Here is an 18,816-nt window from a genome sequence, read left to right as displayed (position 1 = left end):
GTGCTCCTTTCTTCCAGTTTCTGGTCTTTCTGCTCCTTCTTCCTTCCAGTTTGTGGTGTCTTTTCTCCTTCCTTCCAGTTTGAGGTCTCTCTGCTCCTTTCTTCCAGTTTGTGGTCTCTCTGCTCCTTTCTTCCAGTTTGTGGTCTCTCTGCTCCTTTCTTCCAGTTTGTGGTCTCTCAGCTCCTTTCTTCCAGTTTGTGGTCTCTCTGCTCCTTCCTTCCAGTTTGTGGTCTCTCTGCTCCTTCCTTCCAGTTTGTGGTCTCTCTGCTCCTTCCTTGCAGTTTGTGGTCTAGGTGCTCCTTCCTTCCAGTTTCTGGTCTTTCTGCTCCTTCCTTCCAATTTCTGGTCTCTGTACTCCTTGATTCCAGTTTATGGTATCTGTGCTCCTTCCAGTTTGTGTTCTTTGTGCTCCTTCCTTCCAGTTTGTGGTCTTTGTGCTCCTTCCTTCCAGTTTGTGGTCTCTCTGCTCCTTTCTTCCAGTTTCTGGTCTTTCTGCTCCTTCCTTCCGTCCAATTTCTGGTCTCTGTACTCCTTCCTTCCAGTTTGTGGTCTTTGTGCTCACACCTTCCAGTTTGTGGTCTCTCTTCTCCTTCCTTCCAGTTTGTGGTCTCTCTGCTCCTTTCTTCCAGTTTGTGGTCTCCCTGCTCCTTTCTTCCAGTTTGTGGTCTCTCTGCTACTTTCTTCCAGTTTGTGGTCTCTCTGCTCCTTCCTTCCAGTTTGTGGTCTCTCTGCTCCTTCCTTGCAGTTTGTGGTCTAGGTGCTCCTTCCTTCCAGTTTCTGGTCTTTCTGCTCCTTCCTTCCAATTTCTGGTCCCTGTACTCCTTGATTCCAGTTTATGGTCTCTCTGCTCCTTCCTTCCAGTTTCTGGTCTTTCTGCTCCTTATTTCCAATTTCTGGTCTCTGTGCTCCTTCCAGTTTGTGGTCTAGGTGCTCCTTCCTTCCAGCTTGTGGTCTCTCTTCTCCTTCCTTCCAGTTTGTGGTCTCTGCTCCTACTTTACAGTTTGGGATCTCTGTGCTCCTTCCTTCCAGTTTGTGGTCTTTGTGCTCCTTCCTTCCAGTTTGTGGTCTCTCTGCTTCTTGCTTCCGGTTTGTGGTCTTTGTGCTTCTTCCTTCCAGTTTGAGGTCTTTGTGCTTCTTCCTTCCAGTTTGTGGACTCTCTGCTCCTTCCTTCCAGTTTGTGGTCTCTGCTCCTTCCGTCCAGTTTGTGATCTCTACTCCTTCCGTCCAGTTTGTGGTCTTTCTGCTCTTCCTTTCAATTTGTGGTCTCTGTGCTCCTTCCTTCCTTCCTTCCTTCCAGTTTCTGGTCTCTGTGCTCCTTCCTTCCAGTTTCTGGTCTTTCTGCTCCTTGATTCCAGTTTCTGGTCTCTGTGCTCCTTCCTTCTTTCCAGTTTCTGGTCTCTGTGCTCCTTCCTTCCAGTTTCTGGTCTCTGTGCTCCTTGATTCCAGTTTCTGGTCTCTGTGCTCCTTGATTCCAGTTTCTGGTCTCTGTGCTCCTTCCTTCCTTCCAGTTTCTGGTCTCTGTGCTCCTTGATACCAGTTTCTGGTCTCTGTGCTCCTTGATTCCAGTTTCTGGTCTCTGTGCTCCTTCCTTCCAGTTTCTGGTCTCTGTGCTCCTTGATTCCAGTTTCTGGTCTCTGTGCTCCTTGATTCCAGTTTCTGGTCTCTGTGCTCCTTGATTCCAGTTTCTGGTCTCTGTGCTCCTTGATTCCAGTTTCTGGTCTCTGTGCTCCTTGATTCCAGTTTCTGGTCTCTGTGCTCCTTCCTTCCAGTTTCTGGTCTCTGTGCTCCTTGATTCCAGTTTCTGGTCTCTGTGCTCCTTGATTCCAGTTTCTGGTCTCTGTGCTCCTTGATTCCAGTTTCTGGTCTCTGTGCTCCTTCCTTCCTTCCAGTTTCTGGTCTCTGTGCTCCTTGATTCCAGTTTCTGGTCTCTGTGCTCCTTGATTCCAGTTTCTGGTCTCTGTGCTCCTTCCTTCCAGTTTCTGGTCTCTGTGCTCCTTGATTCCAGTTTCTGGTCTCTGTGCTCCTTGATTCCAGTTTCTGGTCTCTGTGCTCCTTGATTCCAGTTTCTGGTCTCTGTGCTCCTTGATTCCAGTTTATGGTCTCTGTGCTCCTTCCTTCCAGTTTCTGGTCTCTTTCTCTGCTCCTTCCTTCCAGTTTCTGGTCTCTTTCTCTGCTCCTTCCTTCCAGTTTCTGGTCTCTTTCTCTGCTCCTTCCTTCCAGTTTGGGATCTCTCTACTTTTTTTTTTTATTATTTATTTTCTCTCTGTGGCCTCGCTTTCTTTGTTTGGTCTCTTTTTTTTCCAAGGCCTCCATTAACCCTCTATTTTCTAAAGTCTATTCTTTGTTCTTGCTGTATCTAGCGTTACGCCTCCCCTTCCCCTCTCTTCCCCCTTGCTCTGTCTTGATGCATTAGGAGACTATGTATTGTAGAGTGGGCTCAGCCATTGATTTCATTTACGTTGGTGGTGATTTGTCTTTGCATTTATGTTTATTTTTCTCTGTTTTCAGGATATGGAGCTGGGAACTACCCTCAGTTTGGAGCCCAAGCTGGTATCTTCAGAATCCTTTATTCTCTCTTTATTGTATAAGATTGTATTGCTCGGCGGTGTCTCTTCCTGACTGTTCCTCTGCTCCTCTCTGTAGGCTATGGCAATGGCGCTGGCCTGTACCCCAGTAACCTACAGCAGCAAGGTACCGGTGTTGTTCTTGCCCTTGGAGGCACCAGACACAGGGTCATCAGCAGTCCTCAGGCCCAGGAGAATTTGGAATAAGGGGACCATGAATTTAAGGATCAGGATTTATCAGAAATAGGGAATTGTAAATTAGGGGATCAGGAATAATTTGTAATAAAGTGATTGATTCTCGATCAGTTATAATCCCAGCTTTTCTCAGAGTAATCGGGGAATTGAGAGATTAGGATAAGAATCAGGAAGTATGAAATGATCGAGGACTCAGAGAGTCCACAAATGACCGGGATCAGGAAAAATCATGAATAGGTAGATCAGGAAATAATCAGGAATGCGAGAGATGGGATCAAGAGACCAGGCCTGGGACAAGCATAGTGGCTCATGTTTAATAAGAAGATGATGGAGATGAAGGACGCAGCAGAGGGAGGAACCATTACTGGGACAGGACACTAAACCTCAACTTCTTTTCATTTCAGGTTATGGGTCAAAACCTCCCAAAGCAGGTGAGCTCTGCGTCCTCCATAGACATGAGCCTATAAGGCCCTATATCTCCGCTCCTCCTGGGTCTCCATGCAGTTTTACTATAAGGATTGTAGTTCTGCTCCTTTCTGTCTACAAATTACACAAAAATATTTTATACTGTGACAACAATAAAAACGGTTTTACTCCTCACTTAGTCGAATTATTCTGTGTCTCACGTCTTCTCTTTTCCATAGGTTATGGAGCTGGAAATTATCTGAATGCTGCTCAAGGAGGTAGATGTCCTAGCAGATTCTCATCCTTCATGTTTCCTCTGTTGTAGCCTACTCCTAAGCACCTCTGCTGATCCTTCTCCATCATCCTCCTTCCTCTTCCTGCTGCTGGTTATCTTTCTTCATCCTCCTTCCTCTTCCTGCTGCTGGTTATCTTTCTTCATCCTCCTTCCTCTTCCTGCTGCTGGTTATCTTTCTTCATCATCCTTCTCTTCCTGCTCCTTGTCCTTCTCCATCTTCCTCCTCTTCCTGCTCCTTGTCTTTTTCCATCCTCCTCTTTGTCCTTATCCATCATCCTCATGCACGTCCTAGTCCTTCTCCATTCTTCTCCTCTTCCTTCTCCTTCTCCATCATCTTCCTCCTGCTCCTTGTCCTTCTCCATGATCCTCCTCTTCCTCCTCCTTGTCTGTCTCCATTCTCCTTCTTCTCTATGATCCTCCTCTTCCTCCTCCTTCTCCATGCTCCTCCTCCTCCCCCTTGCCCTTCTTCATCATCCCCACTCCTACTCTTCCTCCTTCTCTGTCGCCATCCTCTCTTCTTCCTGCTCCTTGTCTTTCTCCATCATCCTTATCCTTTTCCTCCTCCTCGTTTGTCTCCATCCTCCTCCTCGTCCTTGTCTGTTTCCATTCTCCTCCTCTCCTCTTCCTCCTTCTTGTCCTTCTCCACCATCCTCCCTCCTACTCTTCCTCCTTGTCTGTCTCTATCATCCTCTCCCCTCTTCCTTCTCCTTGTCTTTTTCCATTCTGCTCCTCCTCCTTTTCCCTCTCCATCATCCTCCCTCCTAGTTTTGCTCCATGACTGTCTCCATTCTCCCCCCTCTCCTCTTCCACCTCCATGTCCTTCTCCATCATCCTCCTCTTCCTGCTCCTTGTCAGTCTCCATCATCCTCCTCCTTCTTGTCCTTCTTCAGCACTCTTCCTTTCCTCTTTCACCATTTACATTTGCCCATAATTCCATTTTCTTCTTTCAGGCTACAGGAATGGATACGGCGGATATCCCAGCAATTTCCAGCAGCAAGGTACATGGCGGCTTCTACTACGGGGCTAATGGACCCTGAACCCTGAGTACAGGATGCTCGTACTGGGATTATACGCGTTATCATACACAGTGCAATGCACACAGTGACCACAAGAGGGTGTACACGAACACGAACCAATGACATGCAGTGAACACTCACGATAAGTGGGTGACCTGAATGGGGTGAGGGTTAGTGACCCCAAACTCTGATTGTCTTATAGGAAAATCACCGAAGGCCGGTACGTAAAAACCTGCTGTAAAGACCCCATTGCGGAATAGGATGGCAGCGCTCAGGAGTATGAGAAACCTTGAGGGTCTTTAGGGGCTGATGGTCTGATTGTCTGTGGAGGGTGTACGGGGGGTGAGGGTGTCATATATACAGAGGGTGTACGGGGGGTGAGGGTGTCATATATACAGAGGGTGTACGGGGGGTGAGGGTGTCATATATACAGAGGGTGTACGGGGGGTGAGGGTGTCATATATACAGAGGGTGTACGGGGGGTGAGGGTGTCATATATACAGAGGGTGTACGGGGGGTGAGGGTGTCATATATACAGAGGGTGTACAGGGGGTGAGGGTGTCATATATACAGAGGGTGTACGGGGGGTGAGGGTGTCATATATACAGAGGGTTACGGGGGGTGAGGGTGTCATATATACAGAGGGTGTACGGGGGGTGAGGGTGTCATATATACAGAGGGTGTACAGGGGGTGAGGGTGTCATATATACAGAGGGTGTACGGGGGGTGAGGGTGTCATATATACAGAGGGTGTACGGGGGGGGTGAGGGTGTCATATATACAGAGGGTGTACAGGGGGTGAGGGTGTCATATATACAGAGGGTGTACGGGGGGTGAGGGTGTCATATATACAGAGGGTGTACGGGGGGTGAGGGTGTCATATATACAGAGGGTGTACGGGGGGTGAGGGTGCCATATATACAGAGGGTGTACGGGGGGTGAGGGTGTCATATATACAGAGGGTGTACGGGGGGTGAGGGTGCCATATATACAGAGGGTGTACGGGGGGTGAGGGTGTCATATATACAGAGGGTGTACGGGGGGTGAGGGTGTCATATATACAGAGGGTGTACGGGGGTGAGGGTGTCATATATACAGAGGGTGTACAGGGGGTGAGGGTGTCATATATACAGAGGGTGTACGGGGGGTGAGGGTGTCATATATGCGGAGGGTGTACGGGGGGTGAGGGTGTCATATATACAGAGGGTGTACGGGGGGTGAGGGTGTCATATATACAGAGGGTGTACAGGGTGAGGGTGTCATATATACAGAGGGTGTACGGGGGGTGAGGGAGTCATATATACAGAGGGTGTACAGGGGGTGAGGGTGTCATATATACAGAGGGTGTACGGGGGGTGAGGGTGTCATATATACAGAGGGTGTACGGGGGGTGAGGGTGTCATATATACAGAGGGTGTACAGGGGGTGAGGGTGTCATATATACAGAGGGTGTACGGGGGGTGAGGGTGTCATATATACAGAGGGTGTACGGGGGGTGAGGGTGTCATATATACAGAGGGTGTACGGGGGGTGAGGGTGTCATATATACAGAGGGTGTACGGGGGGTGAGGGTGTCATATATACAGAGGGTGTACAGGGGGTGAGGGTGTCATATATACAGAGGGTGTACGGGGGGGTGAGGGTGTCATATATACAGAGGGTGTACGGGGGGTGAGGGTGTCATATATACAGAGGGTGTACAGGGGGTGAGGGTGTCATATATACAGAGGGTGTACGGGGGGTGAGGGTGTCATATATACAGAGGGTGTACGGGGGGTGAGGGTGTCATATATACAGAGGGTGTACGGGGGGTGAGGGTGTCATATATACAGAGGGTGTACGGGGGGTGAGGGTGTCATATATACAGAGGGTGTACGGGGGGTGAGGGTGTCATATATACAGAGGGTGTACGGGGGGTGAGGGTGTCATATATACAGAGGGTGTACGGGGGGTGAGGGTGTCATATATACAGAGGGTGTACGGGGGGGTGAGGGTGTCATATATACAGAGGGTGTACGGGGGGTGAGGGTGTCATATATACAGAGGGTGTACAGGGGGTGAGGGTGTCATATATACAGAGGGTGTACGGGGGGTGAGGGTGTAATATATACAGAGGGTGTACGGGGGGGTGAGGGTGTCATATATACAGAGGGTGTACAGGGGGTGAGGGTGTCATATATACAGAGGGTGTACGGGGGGTGAGGGTGTCATATATACAGAGGGTGTACGGGGGGTGAGGGTGTCATATATACAGAGGGTGTACGGGGGGTGAGGGTGTCATATATACAGAGGGTGTACGGGGGGTGAGGGTGTCATATATACAGAGGGTGTACGGGGGGTGAGGTGTCATATATACAGACGGTGTACAGGGGGTGAGGGTGCCATATATACAGAGGGTGTACAGGGGGTGAGGGTGTCATATATACAGAGGGTGTACGGGGGGTGAGGGTGTCATATATACAGAGGGTGTACGGGAGGTGAGGGTGTCATATATACAGAGGGTGTACGGGGGGTGAGGGTGTCATATATACAGAGGGTGTACAGGGGGTGAGGGTGTCATATATACAGAGGGTGTACGGGGGGGTGAGGGTGTCATATATACAGAGGGTGTACAGGGGGTGAGGGTGTCATATATACAGAGGGTGTACAGGGGGTGAGGGTGTCATATATACAGAGGGTGTACGGGGGGTGAGGGTGTCATATATACAGAGGGTGTACGGGGGGGTGAGGGTGTCATATATACAGAGGGTGTACGGGGGGTGAGGGTGTCATATATACAGAGGGTGTACGGGGGGTGAGGGTGTCATATATACAGACGGTGTACGGGGGGGTGAGGGTGTCATATATACAGAGGGTGTACGGGGGGTGAGGTGTCATATATACAGAGGGTGTACAGGGGGTGAGGGTGCCATATATACAGAGGGTGTACAGGGGGTGAGGGTGTCATATATACAGAGGGTGTACAGGGGGTGAGGGTGTCATATATACAGAGGGTGTACGGGGGGTGAGGGTGTCATATATACAGAGGGTGTACGGGAGGTGAGGGTGTCATATATACAGAGGGTGTACGGGGGGTGAGGGTGTCATATATACAGAGGGTGTACAGGGGGTGAGGGTGTCATATATACAGAGGGTGTACGGGGGGTGAGGGTGTCATATATACAGAGGGTGTACGGGGGGTGAGGGTGTCATATATACAGAGGGTGTACGGGGGGTGAGGGTGTCATATATACAGAGGGTGTACGGGGGGTGAGGGTGTCATATATACAGAGGGTGTACGGGGGGTGAGGGTGTCATATATACAGAGGGTGTACAGGGGGTGAGGGTGTCATATATACAGAGGGTGTACGGGGGGTGAGGGTGTCATATATACAGAGGGTGTACGGGGGGTGAGGGTGTCATATATACAGAGGGTGTACAGGGTGAGGGTGTCATATATACAGAGGGTGTACAGGGGGTGAGGGTGTCATATATACAGAGGGTGTACGGGGGGTGAGGGTGTCATATATACAGAGGGTGTACGGGGGGTGAGGGTGTCATATATACAGAGGGTGTACGGGGGGTGAGGGTGTCATATATACAGAGGGTGTACGGGGGGGTGAGGGTGTCATATATACAGAGGGTGTACAGGGGGTGAGGGTGTCATATATACAGAGGGTGTACAGGGTGAGGGTGTCATATATACAGAGGGTGTACAGGGTGAGGGTGTCATATATACAGAGGGTGTACGGGGGGTGAGGGTGTCATATATACAGAGGGTGTACGGGGGGTTTGGGTGTCATATATACAGAGGGTGTACGGGGGGTGATGGTGTCATATATACAGAGGGTGTACGGGGGGTGAGGGTGTCATATATACAGAGGGTGTACGGGGGGTGAGGGTGTCATATATACAGAGGGTGTACAGGGGGTAAGGGTGTCATATATACAGAGGGTGTACGGGGGGTGAGGGTGTCATATATACAGAGGGTGTACGGGGGGTGAGGGTGTCATATATACAGAGGGTGTACGGGGGGTGAGGGTGCCATATATACAGAGGGTGTACGGGGGGGTGAGGGTGTCATATATACAGAGGGTGTACAGGGGGTGAGGGTGTCATATATACAGAGGGTGTACGGGGGGTGAGGGTGCCATATATACAGAGGGTGTACGGGGGGGTGAGGGTGTCATATATACAGAGGGTGTACGGGGGGGTGAGGGTGTCATATATACACAGGGTGTACGGGGGGTGAGGGTGTCATATATACAGAGGGTGTACGGGGGGGTGAGGGTGTCATATATACAGAGGGTGTACGGGGGGTGAGGGTGTCATATATACAGAGGGTGTACGGGGGGGTGAGGGTGTCATATATACACAGGGTGTACGGGGGGTGAGGGTGCCATATATACAGAGGGTGTACGGGGGGGTGAGGGTGTCATATATACAGAGGGTGTACGGGGGGTGAGGGTGTCATATATACAGAGGGTGTACGGGGGGTGAGGGTGCCATATATACAGAGGGTGTACGGGGGGGTGAGGGTGTCATATATACAGAGGGTGTACGGGGGGGTGAGGGTGTCATATATACACAGGGTGTACGGGGGGTGAGGGTGTCATATATACAGAGGGTGTACAGGGGGTGAGGGTGTCATATATACAGAGGGTGTACGGGGGGTGAGGGTGTCATATATACAGAGGGTGTACGGGGGGTGAGGGTGTCATATATACAGAGGGTGTACGGGGGGTGAGGGTGTCATATATACAGAGGGTGTACGGGGGGGTGAGGGTGTCATATATACAGAGGGTGTACGGGGGGTGAGGGTGTCATATATACAGAGGGTGTACGATGGGTGAGGGTGTCATATATACAGAGGGTGTATGGGGGGTGAGGGTGTCATATATACAGAGGGTGTACGGGGGGTGAGGGTGTCATATATACAGAGGGTGTACGGGGGGGTGAGGGTGTCATATATACAGAGGGTGTACGGGGGGGGAGGGTGTCATATATACAGAGGGTGTACGGGGGGTGAGGGTGTCATATATACAGAGGGTGTACGGGGGTTGAGGGTGTCATATATACAGAGGGTGTACGGGGGGGTGAGGGTGTCATATATACAGAGGGTGTACGGGGGGTGAGTGTGTCATATATACAGAGGGTGTACGGGGGGTGAGGGTGTCATATATACAGAGGGTGTACGGGGGGTGAGGGTGTCATATATACAGAGGGTGTACGGGGGGTGAGGGTGTCATATATACAGAGGGTGTACGGGGGTTGAGGGTGTCATATATACAGAGGGTGTACGGGGGGGTGAGGGTGTCATATATACAGAGGGTGTACGGGGGGTGAGTGTGTCATATATACAGAGGGTGTACGGGGGGTGAGGGTGTCATATATACAGAGGGTGTACGGGGGGTGAGGGTGTCATATATACAGAGGGTGTACGGGGGGTGAGGGTGTCATATATACAGAAGGTGTACAGGGGGTGAGGGTGTCATATATACAGAGGGTGTACGGGGGGGTGAGGGTGTCATATATACAGAGGGTGTACGGGGGGGTGAGGGTGTCATATATACAGAGGGTGTACGGGGGGTGAGGGTGTCATATATACAGAGGGTGTACGGGGGGGTGAGGGTGTCATATATACAGAGGGTGTACGGGGGGTGAGGGTGTCATATATACAGAGGGTGTACGGGGGGTGAGTGTGTCATATATACAGAGGGTGTACGGGGGGTGAGGGTGTCATATATACAGTGGGTGTACGGGGGGTGAGGGTGTCATATATACAGAGGGTGTACAGGGGGTGAGGGTGTCATATATACAGAGGGTGTACGGGGGGTGAGGGTGTCATATATACAGAGGGTGTACAGGGGGTGAGGGTGTCATATATACAGAGGGTGTACGGGGGGTGAGGGTGTCATATATACAGAGGGTGTACGGGGGGTGAGGGTGTCATATATACAGAGGGTGTACGGGGGGTGAGGGTGTCATATATACAGAGGGTGTACGGGGGGGTGAGGGTGTCATATATACAGTGGGTGTACGGGGGGTGAGGGTGTCATATATACAGAGGGTGTACAGGGGGTGAGGGTGTCATATATACAGAGGGTGTACGGGGGGTGAGGGTGTCATATATACAGAGGGTGTACAGGGGGTGAGGGTGTCATATATACAGAGGGTGTACGGGGGGTGAGGGTGTCATATATACAGAGGGTGTACGGGGGGTGAGGGTGTCATATATACAGAGGGTGTACGGGGGGTGAGGGTGTCATATATACAGAGGGTGTACGGGGGGGGAGGGTGTCATATATACAGAGGGTGTACGGGGGGTGAGGGTGTCATATATACAGAGGGTGTACGGGGGGGTGAGGGTGTCATATATACAGAGGGTGTACGGGGGGTGAGGGTGTCATATATACAGAGGGTGTACGGGGGGGTGAGGGTGTCATTTATACAGAGCGTGTACGGGGGGTGAGGGTGTCATATATACAGAGGGTGTACGGGGGGGGAGGGTGTCATATATACAGAGGGTGTACGGGGGGTGAGGGTGTCATATATACAGAGGGTGTACGGGGGTTGAGGGTGTCATATATACAGAGGGTGTACGGGGGGGTGAGGGTGTCATATATACAGAGGGTGTACGGGGGGTGAGTGTGTCATATATACAGAGGGTGTACGGGGGGTGAGGGTGTCATATATACAGAGGGTGTACGGGGGGTGAGGGTGTCATATATACAGAGGGTGTACGGGGGGTGAGGGTGTCATATATACAGAGGGTGTACGGGGGTTGAGGGTGTCATATATACAGAGGGTGTACGGGGGGGTGAGGGTGTCATATATACAGAGGGTGTACGGGGGGTGAGTGTGTCATATATACAGAGGGTGTACGGGGGGTGAGGGTGTCATATATACAGAGGGTGTACGGGGGGTGAGTGTGTCATATATACAGAGGGTGTACGGGGGGTGAGGGTGTCATATATACAGAGGGTGTACAGGGGGTGAGGGTGTCATATATACAGAGGGTGTACGGGGGGTGAGGGTGTCATATATACAGAGGGTGTACGGGGGGTGAGGGTGTCATATATACAGAGGGTGTACAGGGGGTGAGGGTGTCATATATACAGAGGGTGTACGGGGGGTGAGGGTGTCATATATACAGAGGGTGTACGGGGGGTGAGGGTGTCATATATACAGAAGGTGTACGGGGGGGTGAGGGTGTCATATATACAGAGGGTGTACGGGGGGGTGAGGGTGTCATATATACAGAGGGTGTACGGGGGGGTGAGGGTGTCATATATACAGAGGGTGTACGGGGGGTGAGGGTGTCATATATACAGAGGGTGTACGGGGGGTGAGGGTGTCATATATACAGAGGGTGTACGGGGGGGTGAGGGTGTCATATATACAGAGGGTGTACGGGGGGTGAGGGTGTCATATATACAGAGGGTGTACGGGGGGTGAGGGTGTCATATATACAGAGGGTGTACAGGGGGTGAGGGTGTCATATATACAGAGGGTGTACGGGGGGTGAGGGTGTCATATATACAGAGGGTGTACGGGGGGTGAGGGTGTCATATATACAGAGGGTGTACGGGGGGTGAGGGTGTCATATATACAGAGGGTGTACAGGGGGTGAGGGTGTCATATATACAGAGGGTGTACGGGGGGTGAGGGTGTCATATATACAGAGGGTGTACGGGGGGTGAGGGTGTCATATATACAGAGGGTGTACGGGGGGTGAGGGTGCCATATATACAGAGGGTGTACGGGGGGTGAGGGTGTCATATATACAGAGGGTGTACGGGGGGTGAGGGTGTCATATATACAGAGGGTGTACGGGGGGTGAGGGTGTCATATATACAGAGGGTGAGGGTGTCATATATACAGAGGGTGTACGGGGGGTGAGGGTGTCATATATACAGAGGGTGTACAGGGGGTGAGGGTGTCATATATACAGAGGGTGTACGGGGGGGTGAGGGTGTCATATATACAGAGGGTGTACGATGGGTGAGGGTGTCATATATACAGAGGGTGTACGGGGGGTGAGGGTGTCATATATACAGAGGGTGTACAGGGTGAGGGTGTCATATATACAGAGGGTGTACAGGGTGAGGGTGTCATATATACAGAGGGTGTACGGGGGGTGAGGGTGTCATATATACAGAGGGTGTATGGGGGGTGAGGGTGTCATATATACAGAGGTTGTACGGGGGGTGAGGGTGTCATATATACAGAGGGTGTACGGGGGGTGAGGGTGTCATATATACAGAGGGTGTACGGGGGGTGAGGGTGTCATATATACAGAGGGTGTACGGTGGGTGAGGGTGTCATATATACAGAGGGTGTACGGGGGGTGAGGGTGTCATATATACAGAGGGTGTACAGGGGGTGAGGGTGTCATATATACAGAGGGTGTACGGGGGGTGAGGGTGTCATATATACAGAGGGTGTACGGGGGGTGAGGGTGTCATATATACAGAGGGTGTACGGGGGGTGAGGGTGTCATATATACAGAGGGTGTACAGGGGGTGAGGGTGTCATATATACAGAGGGTGTACGGGGGGTGAGGGTGTCATATATACAGAGGGTGTACGGGGGGTGAGGGTGTCATATATACAGAGGGTGTACGGGGGGTGAGGGTGCCATATATACAGAGGGTGTACGGGGGGTGAGGGTGTCATATATACAGAGGGTGTACGGGGGGTGAGGGTGTCATATATACAGAGGGTGTACGGGGGGTGAGGGTGTCATATATACAGAGGGTGAGGGTGTCATATATACAGAGGGTGTACGGGGGGGTGAGGGTGTCATATATACAGAGGGTGTACAGGGGGTGAGGGTGTCATATATACAGAGGGTGTACGGGGGGTGAGGGTGTCATATATACAGAGGGTGTACGGGGGGTGAGGGTGTCATATATACAGAGGGTGTACGGGGGGTGAGGGTGCCATATATACAGAGGGTGTACGGGGGGTGAGGGTGTCATATATACAGAGGGTGTACGGGGGGTGAGGGTGTCATATATACAGAGGGTGTACGGGGGGGTGAGGGTGTCATATATACAGAGGGTGTACGGGGGGTGAGGGTGTCATATATACAGAGGGTGTACAGGGGGTGAGGGTGTCATATATACAGAGGGTGTACAGGGTGAGGGTGTCATATATACAGAGGGTGTACGGGGGGTGAGGGTGTCATATATACAGAGGGTGTACGGGGGGTGAGGGTGTCATATATACAGAGGGTGTACAGGGGGTGAGGGTGTCATATATACAGAGGGTGTACAGGGTGAGGGTGTCATATATACAGAGGGTGTACGGGGGGTGAGGGTGTCATATATACAGAGGGTGTACAGGGGGTGAGGGTGTCATATATACAGAGGGTGTACGGGGGGGTGAGGGTGTCATATATACAGAGGGTGTACGGTGGGGTGAGGGTGTCATATATACAGAGGGTGTACAGGGGGTGAGGGTGTCATATATACAGAGGGTGTACGGGGGGTGAGGGTGTCATATATACAGAGGGTGTACGGGGGGTGAGGGTGTCATATATACAGAAGGTGTACGGGGGGGTGAGGGTGTCATATATACAGAGGGTGTACGGGGGGGTGAGGGTGTCATATATACAGAGGGTGTACGGGGGGGTGAGGGTGTCATATATACAGAGGGTGTACGGGGGGTGAGGGTGTCATATATACAGAGGGTGTACGGGGGGTGAGGGTGTCATATATACAGAGGGTGTACGGGGGGGTGAGGGTGTCATATATACAGAGGGTGTACGGGGGGTGAGGGTGTCATATATACAGAGGGTGTACGGGGGGTGAGGGTGTCATATATACAGAGGGTGTACAGGGGGTGAGGGTGTCATATATACAGAGGGTGTACGGGGGGTGAGGGTGTCATATATACAGAGGGTGTACGGGGGGTGAGGGTGTCATATATACAGAGGGTGTACGGGGGGTGAGGGTGTCATATATACAGAGGGTGTACAGGGGGTGAGGGTGTCATATATACAGAGGGTGTACGGGGGGTGAGGGTGTCATATATACAGAGGGTGTACGGGGGGTGAGGGTGTCATATATACAGAGGGTGTACGGGGGGTGAGGGTGCCATATATACAGAGGGTGTACGGGGGGTGAGGGTGTCATATATACAGAGGGTGTACGGGGGGTGAGGGTGTCATATATACAGAGGGTGTACGGGGGGTGAGGGTGTCATATATACAGAGGGTGAGGGTGTCATATATACAGAGGGTGTACGGGGGGTGAGGGTGTCATATATACAGAGGGTGTACAGGGGGTGAGGGTGTCATATATACAGAGGGTGTACGGGGGGGTGAGGGTGTCATATATACAGAGGGTGTACGATGGGTGAGGGTGTCATATATACAGAGGGTGTACGGGGGGTGAGGGTGTCATATATACAGAGGGTGTACAGGGTGAGGGTGTCATATATACAGAGGGTGTACAGGGTGAGGGTGTCATATATACAGAGGGTGTACGGGGGGTGAGGGTGTCATATATACAGAGGGTGTATGGGGGGTGAGGGTGTCATATATACAGAGGTTGTACGGGGGGTGAGGGTGTCATATATACAGAGGGTGTACGGGGGGTGAGGGTGTCATATATACAGAGGGTGTACGGGGGGTGAGGGTGTCATATATACAGAGGGTGTACGGTGGGTGAGGGTGTCATATATACAGAGGGTGTACGGGGGGTGAGGGTGTCATATATACAGAGGGTGTACAGGGGGTGAGGGTGTCATATATACAGAGGGTGTACGGGGGGTGAGGGTGTCATATATACAGAGGGTGTACGGGGGGTGAGGGTGTCATATATACAGAGGGTGTACGGGGGGTGAGGGTGTCATATATACAGAGGGTGTACAGGGGGTGAGGGTGTCATATATACAGAGGGTGTACGGGGGGTGAGGGTGTCATATATACAGAGGGTGTACGGGGGGTGAGGGTGTCATATATACAGAGGGTGTACGGGGGGTGAGGGTGCCATATATACAGAGGGTGTACGGGGGGTGAGGGTGTCATATATACAGAGGGTGTACGGGGGGTGAGGGTGTCATATATACAGAGGGTGTACGGGGGGTGAGGGTGTCATATATACAGAGGGTGAGGGTGTCATATATACAGAGGGTGTACGGGGGGGTGAGGGTGTCATATATACAGAGGGTGTACAGGGGGTGAGGGTGTCATATATACAGAGGGTGTACGGGGGGTGAGGGTGTCATATATACAGAGGGTGTACGGGGGGTGAGGGTGTCATATATACAGAGGGTGTACGGGGGGTGAGGGTGCCATATATACAGAGGGTGTACGGGGGGTGAGGGTGTCATATATACAGAGGGTGTACGGGGGGTGAGGGTGTCATATATACAGAGGGTGTACGGGGGGGTGAGGGTGTCATATATACAGAGGGTGTACGGGGGGTGAGGGTGTCATATATACAGAGGGTGTACAGGGGGTGAGGGTGTCATATATACAGAGGGTGTACAGGGTGAGGGTGTCATATATACAGAGGGTGTACGGGGGGTGAGGGTGTCATATATACAGAGGGTGTACGGGGGGTGAGGGTGTCATATATACAGAGGGTGTACAGGGGGTGAGGGTGTCATATATACAGAGGGTGTACAGGGTGAGGGTGTCATATATACAGAGGGTGTACGGGGGGTGAGGGTGTCATATATACAGAGGGTGTACAGGGGGTGAGGGTGTCATATATACAGAGGGTGTACGGGGGGGTGAGGGTGTCATATATACAGAGGGTGTACGGTGGGGTGAGGGTGTCATATATACAGAGGGTGTACAGGGGGTGAGGGTGTCATATATACAGAGGGTGTACGGGGGGTGAGGGTGTCATATATACAGAGGGTGTACAGGGTGAGGGTGTCATATATACAGAGGGTGTACGGGGGGTGAGGGTGTCATATATACAGAGGGTGTACGGGGGGTGAGGGTGTCATATATACAGAGGGTGTACGGGGGGTGAGGGTGTCATATATACAGAGGGTGTACGGGGGGTGAGGGTGTCATATATACAGAGGGTGTACGGGGGGTGAGGGTGTCATATATACAGAGGGTGTACGGGGGGTGAGGGTGTCATATATACAGAGGGTGTACGGGGGGTGAGGGTGTCATATATACAGAGGGTGTACGGGGGGTGAGGGTGTCATATATACAGAGGGTGTACGGGGGGTGAGGGTGTCATATATACAGAGGGTGTACGGGGGGTGAGGGTGCCATATATACAGAGGGTGTACGGGGGGTGAGGGTGTCATATATACAGAGGGTGTACGGGGGGTGAGGGTGTCATATATACAGAGGGTGTACGGGGGGTGAGGGTGTCATATATACAGAGGGTGAGGGTGTCATATATACAGAGGGTGTACGGGGGGGTGAGGGTGTCATATATACAGAGGGTGTACAGGGGGTGAGGGTGTCATATATACAGAGGGTGTACGGGGGGTGAGGGTGTCATATATACAGAGGGTGTACGGGGGGTGAGGGTGTCATATATACAGAGGGTGTACGGGGGGTGAGGGTGTCATATATACAGAGGGTGTACAGGGGGTGAGGGTGTCATATATACAGAGGGTGTACAGGGGGTGAGGGTGTCATATATACAGAGGGTGTACGGGGGGTGAGGGTGTCATATATACAGAGGGTGTACAGGATGAGGGAGTCATATATACAGAGGTTGTACGGGGGGGGGTGAGGGTGTCATATATACAGAGGGTGTACAGGGGGTGAGGGTGTCATATATACAGAGGGTGTACGGTGGGTGAGGGTGTCATATATACAGAGGGTGTACAGGGGGTGAGGGTGTCATATATACAGAGGGTGTACTGGGGGTGAGGGTGTCATATATACAGAGGGTGTACAGGGTGAGGGTGTCATATATACAGAGGGTGTACGGGGGGGTGAGGGTGTCATATATACAGAGGGTGTACAGGGTGTGAGGGTGTCATATATACAGAGGGTGTACGGGGGGTGAGGGTGCCATATATACAGAGGGTGTACGGGGGGGTGAGGGTGTCATATATACAGAGGGTGTACGGGGGGTGAGGGTGTCATATATACAGAGGGTGTACAGGGGGTGAGGGTGTCATATATACAGAGGGTGTACGGGGGGTGAGGGTGTCATATATACAGAGGGTGTACGGGGTGTGAGGGTGTCATATATACAGAGGGTGTACAGGGGGTGAGGGTGTCATATATACAGAGGGTGTACGGGGTGTGAGGGTGTCATATATACAGAGGGTGTACGGGGGGTGAGGGTGTCATATATACAGAGGGTGTACGGGGTGAGGGTGTCATATATACAGAGGGTGTACGGGGGGGTGAGGGTGTCATATATACAGAGGGTGTACAGGGGGTGAGGGTGTCATATATACAGAGGGTGTACGGGGGGTGAGGGTGTCATATATACAGAGGGTGTACGGGGAGTGAGGGTGTCATATATACAGAGGGTGTACAGGGGGTGAGGGTGTCATATATACAGAGGGTGTACGGGGGGTGAGGGTGTCATATATACAGAGGGTGTACGGGGGGTGAGGGTGTCATATATACAGAGGGTGTACGGGGGGTGAGGGTGTCGTATATACAGAGGGTGTACGAGGGGTGAGGGTGTCATATATACAGAGGGTGTACGGGGGGTGAGGGTGTCATATATACAGAGGGTGTACGGGGGGTGAGGGTGTCATATATACAGAGGGTGTACGGGGGGGTGAGGGTGTCATATATACAGAGGGTGTACAGGGGGTGAGGGTGTCATATATACAGAGGGTGTACGGGGGGTGAGGGTGTCATATATACAGAGGGTGTGCGGGGGGGGTGAGGGTGTCATATATACGGAGGGTGTACAGGGTGAGGGTGTCATATATACAGAGGGTGTACGGGGGGTGAGGGTGTCATATATACAGAGGGTGTACGGGGGGTGAGGGTGTCATATATACAGAGGGTGTACGGGGGGGGTGAGGGTGTCATATATACGGAGGGTGTACAGGGTGAGGGTGTCATATATACAGAGGGTGTACGGGGGGTGAGGGTGTCATATATACGGAGGGTGTACAGGGTGAGGGTGTCATATATACAGAGGGTGTACGGGGGGTGAGGGTGTCATATATACGGAGGGTGTACGGGGGTGAGGGTGTCATATATACAGAGGGTGTACGGGGGGTGAGGGTGTCATATATACAGAGGGTGTACGGGGGGTGAGGGTGTCATATATACAGAGGGTGTACGGGGGGTGAGGGTGTCATATATACAGAGGGTGTACAGGGGGTGAGGGTGTCATATATACAGAGGGTGTACGGGGGGGTGAGGGTGTCATATATACAGAGGGTGTACAGGGGGT

General features: G+C 52.0%; 1 protein-coding gene across 1 annotated transcript in view; it reads left to right on the top strand.

Annotated features, from left to right (window-relative positions):
- Positions 1–2,419: 2,419 nt before the first annotated feature.
- Positions 2,420–18,816, top strand: part of GREP1 (glycine rich extracellular protein 1) — an 89,210-nt gene continuing 72,813 nt past the window's right edge. The window contains exons 1-7 of the mRNA XM_073646280.1: positions 2,420–2,465; positions 2,509–2,550; positions 2,644–2,691; positions 3,164–3,190; positions 3,404–3,442; positions 4,410–4,457; positions 4,651–4,695. Coding sequence (XP_073502381.1) covers positions 2,420–2,465; positions 2,509–2,550; positions 2,644–2,691; positions 3,164–3,190; positions 3,404–3,442; positions 4,410–4,457; positions 4,651–4,695 — 295 coding nt within the window. The remainder of the gene's footprint in view (positions 2,466–2,508; positions 2,551–2,643; positions 2,692–3,163; positions 3,191–3,403; positions 3,443–4,409; positions 4,458–4,650; positions 4,696–18,816) is intronic.

Source organism: Phyllobates terribilis, unplaced genomic scaffold (genome assembly GCF_046119375.1).
Source record: "Phyllobates terribilis strain yellow unplaced genomic scaffold, ASM4611937v1 Scaffold_9__5_contigs__length_417890890, whole genome shotgun sequence".
NCBI lineage: Eukaryota > Metazoa > Chordata > Amphibia > Anura > Dendrobatidae > Phyllobates > Phyllobates terribilis.
The sequence above is the reverse complement of the archived record's forward strand: the minus strand, read 5'-3'. Positions and strand labels throughout refer to the sequence as shown.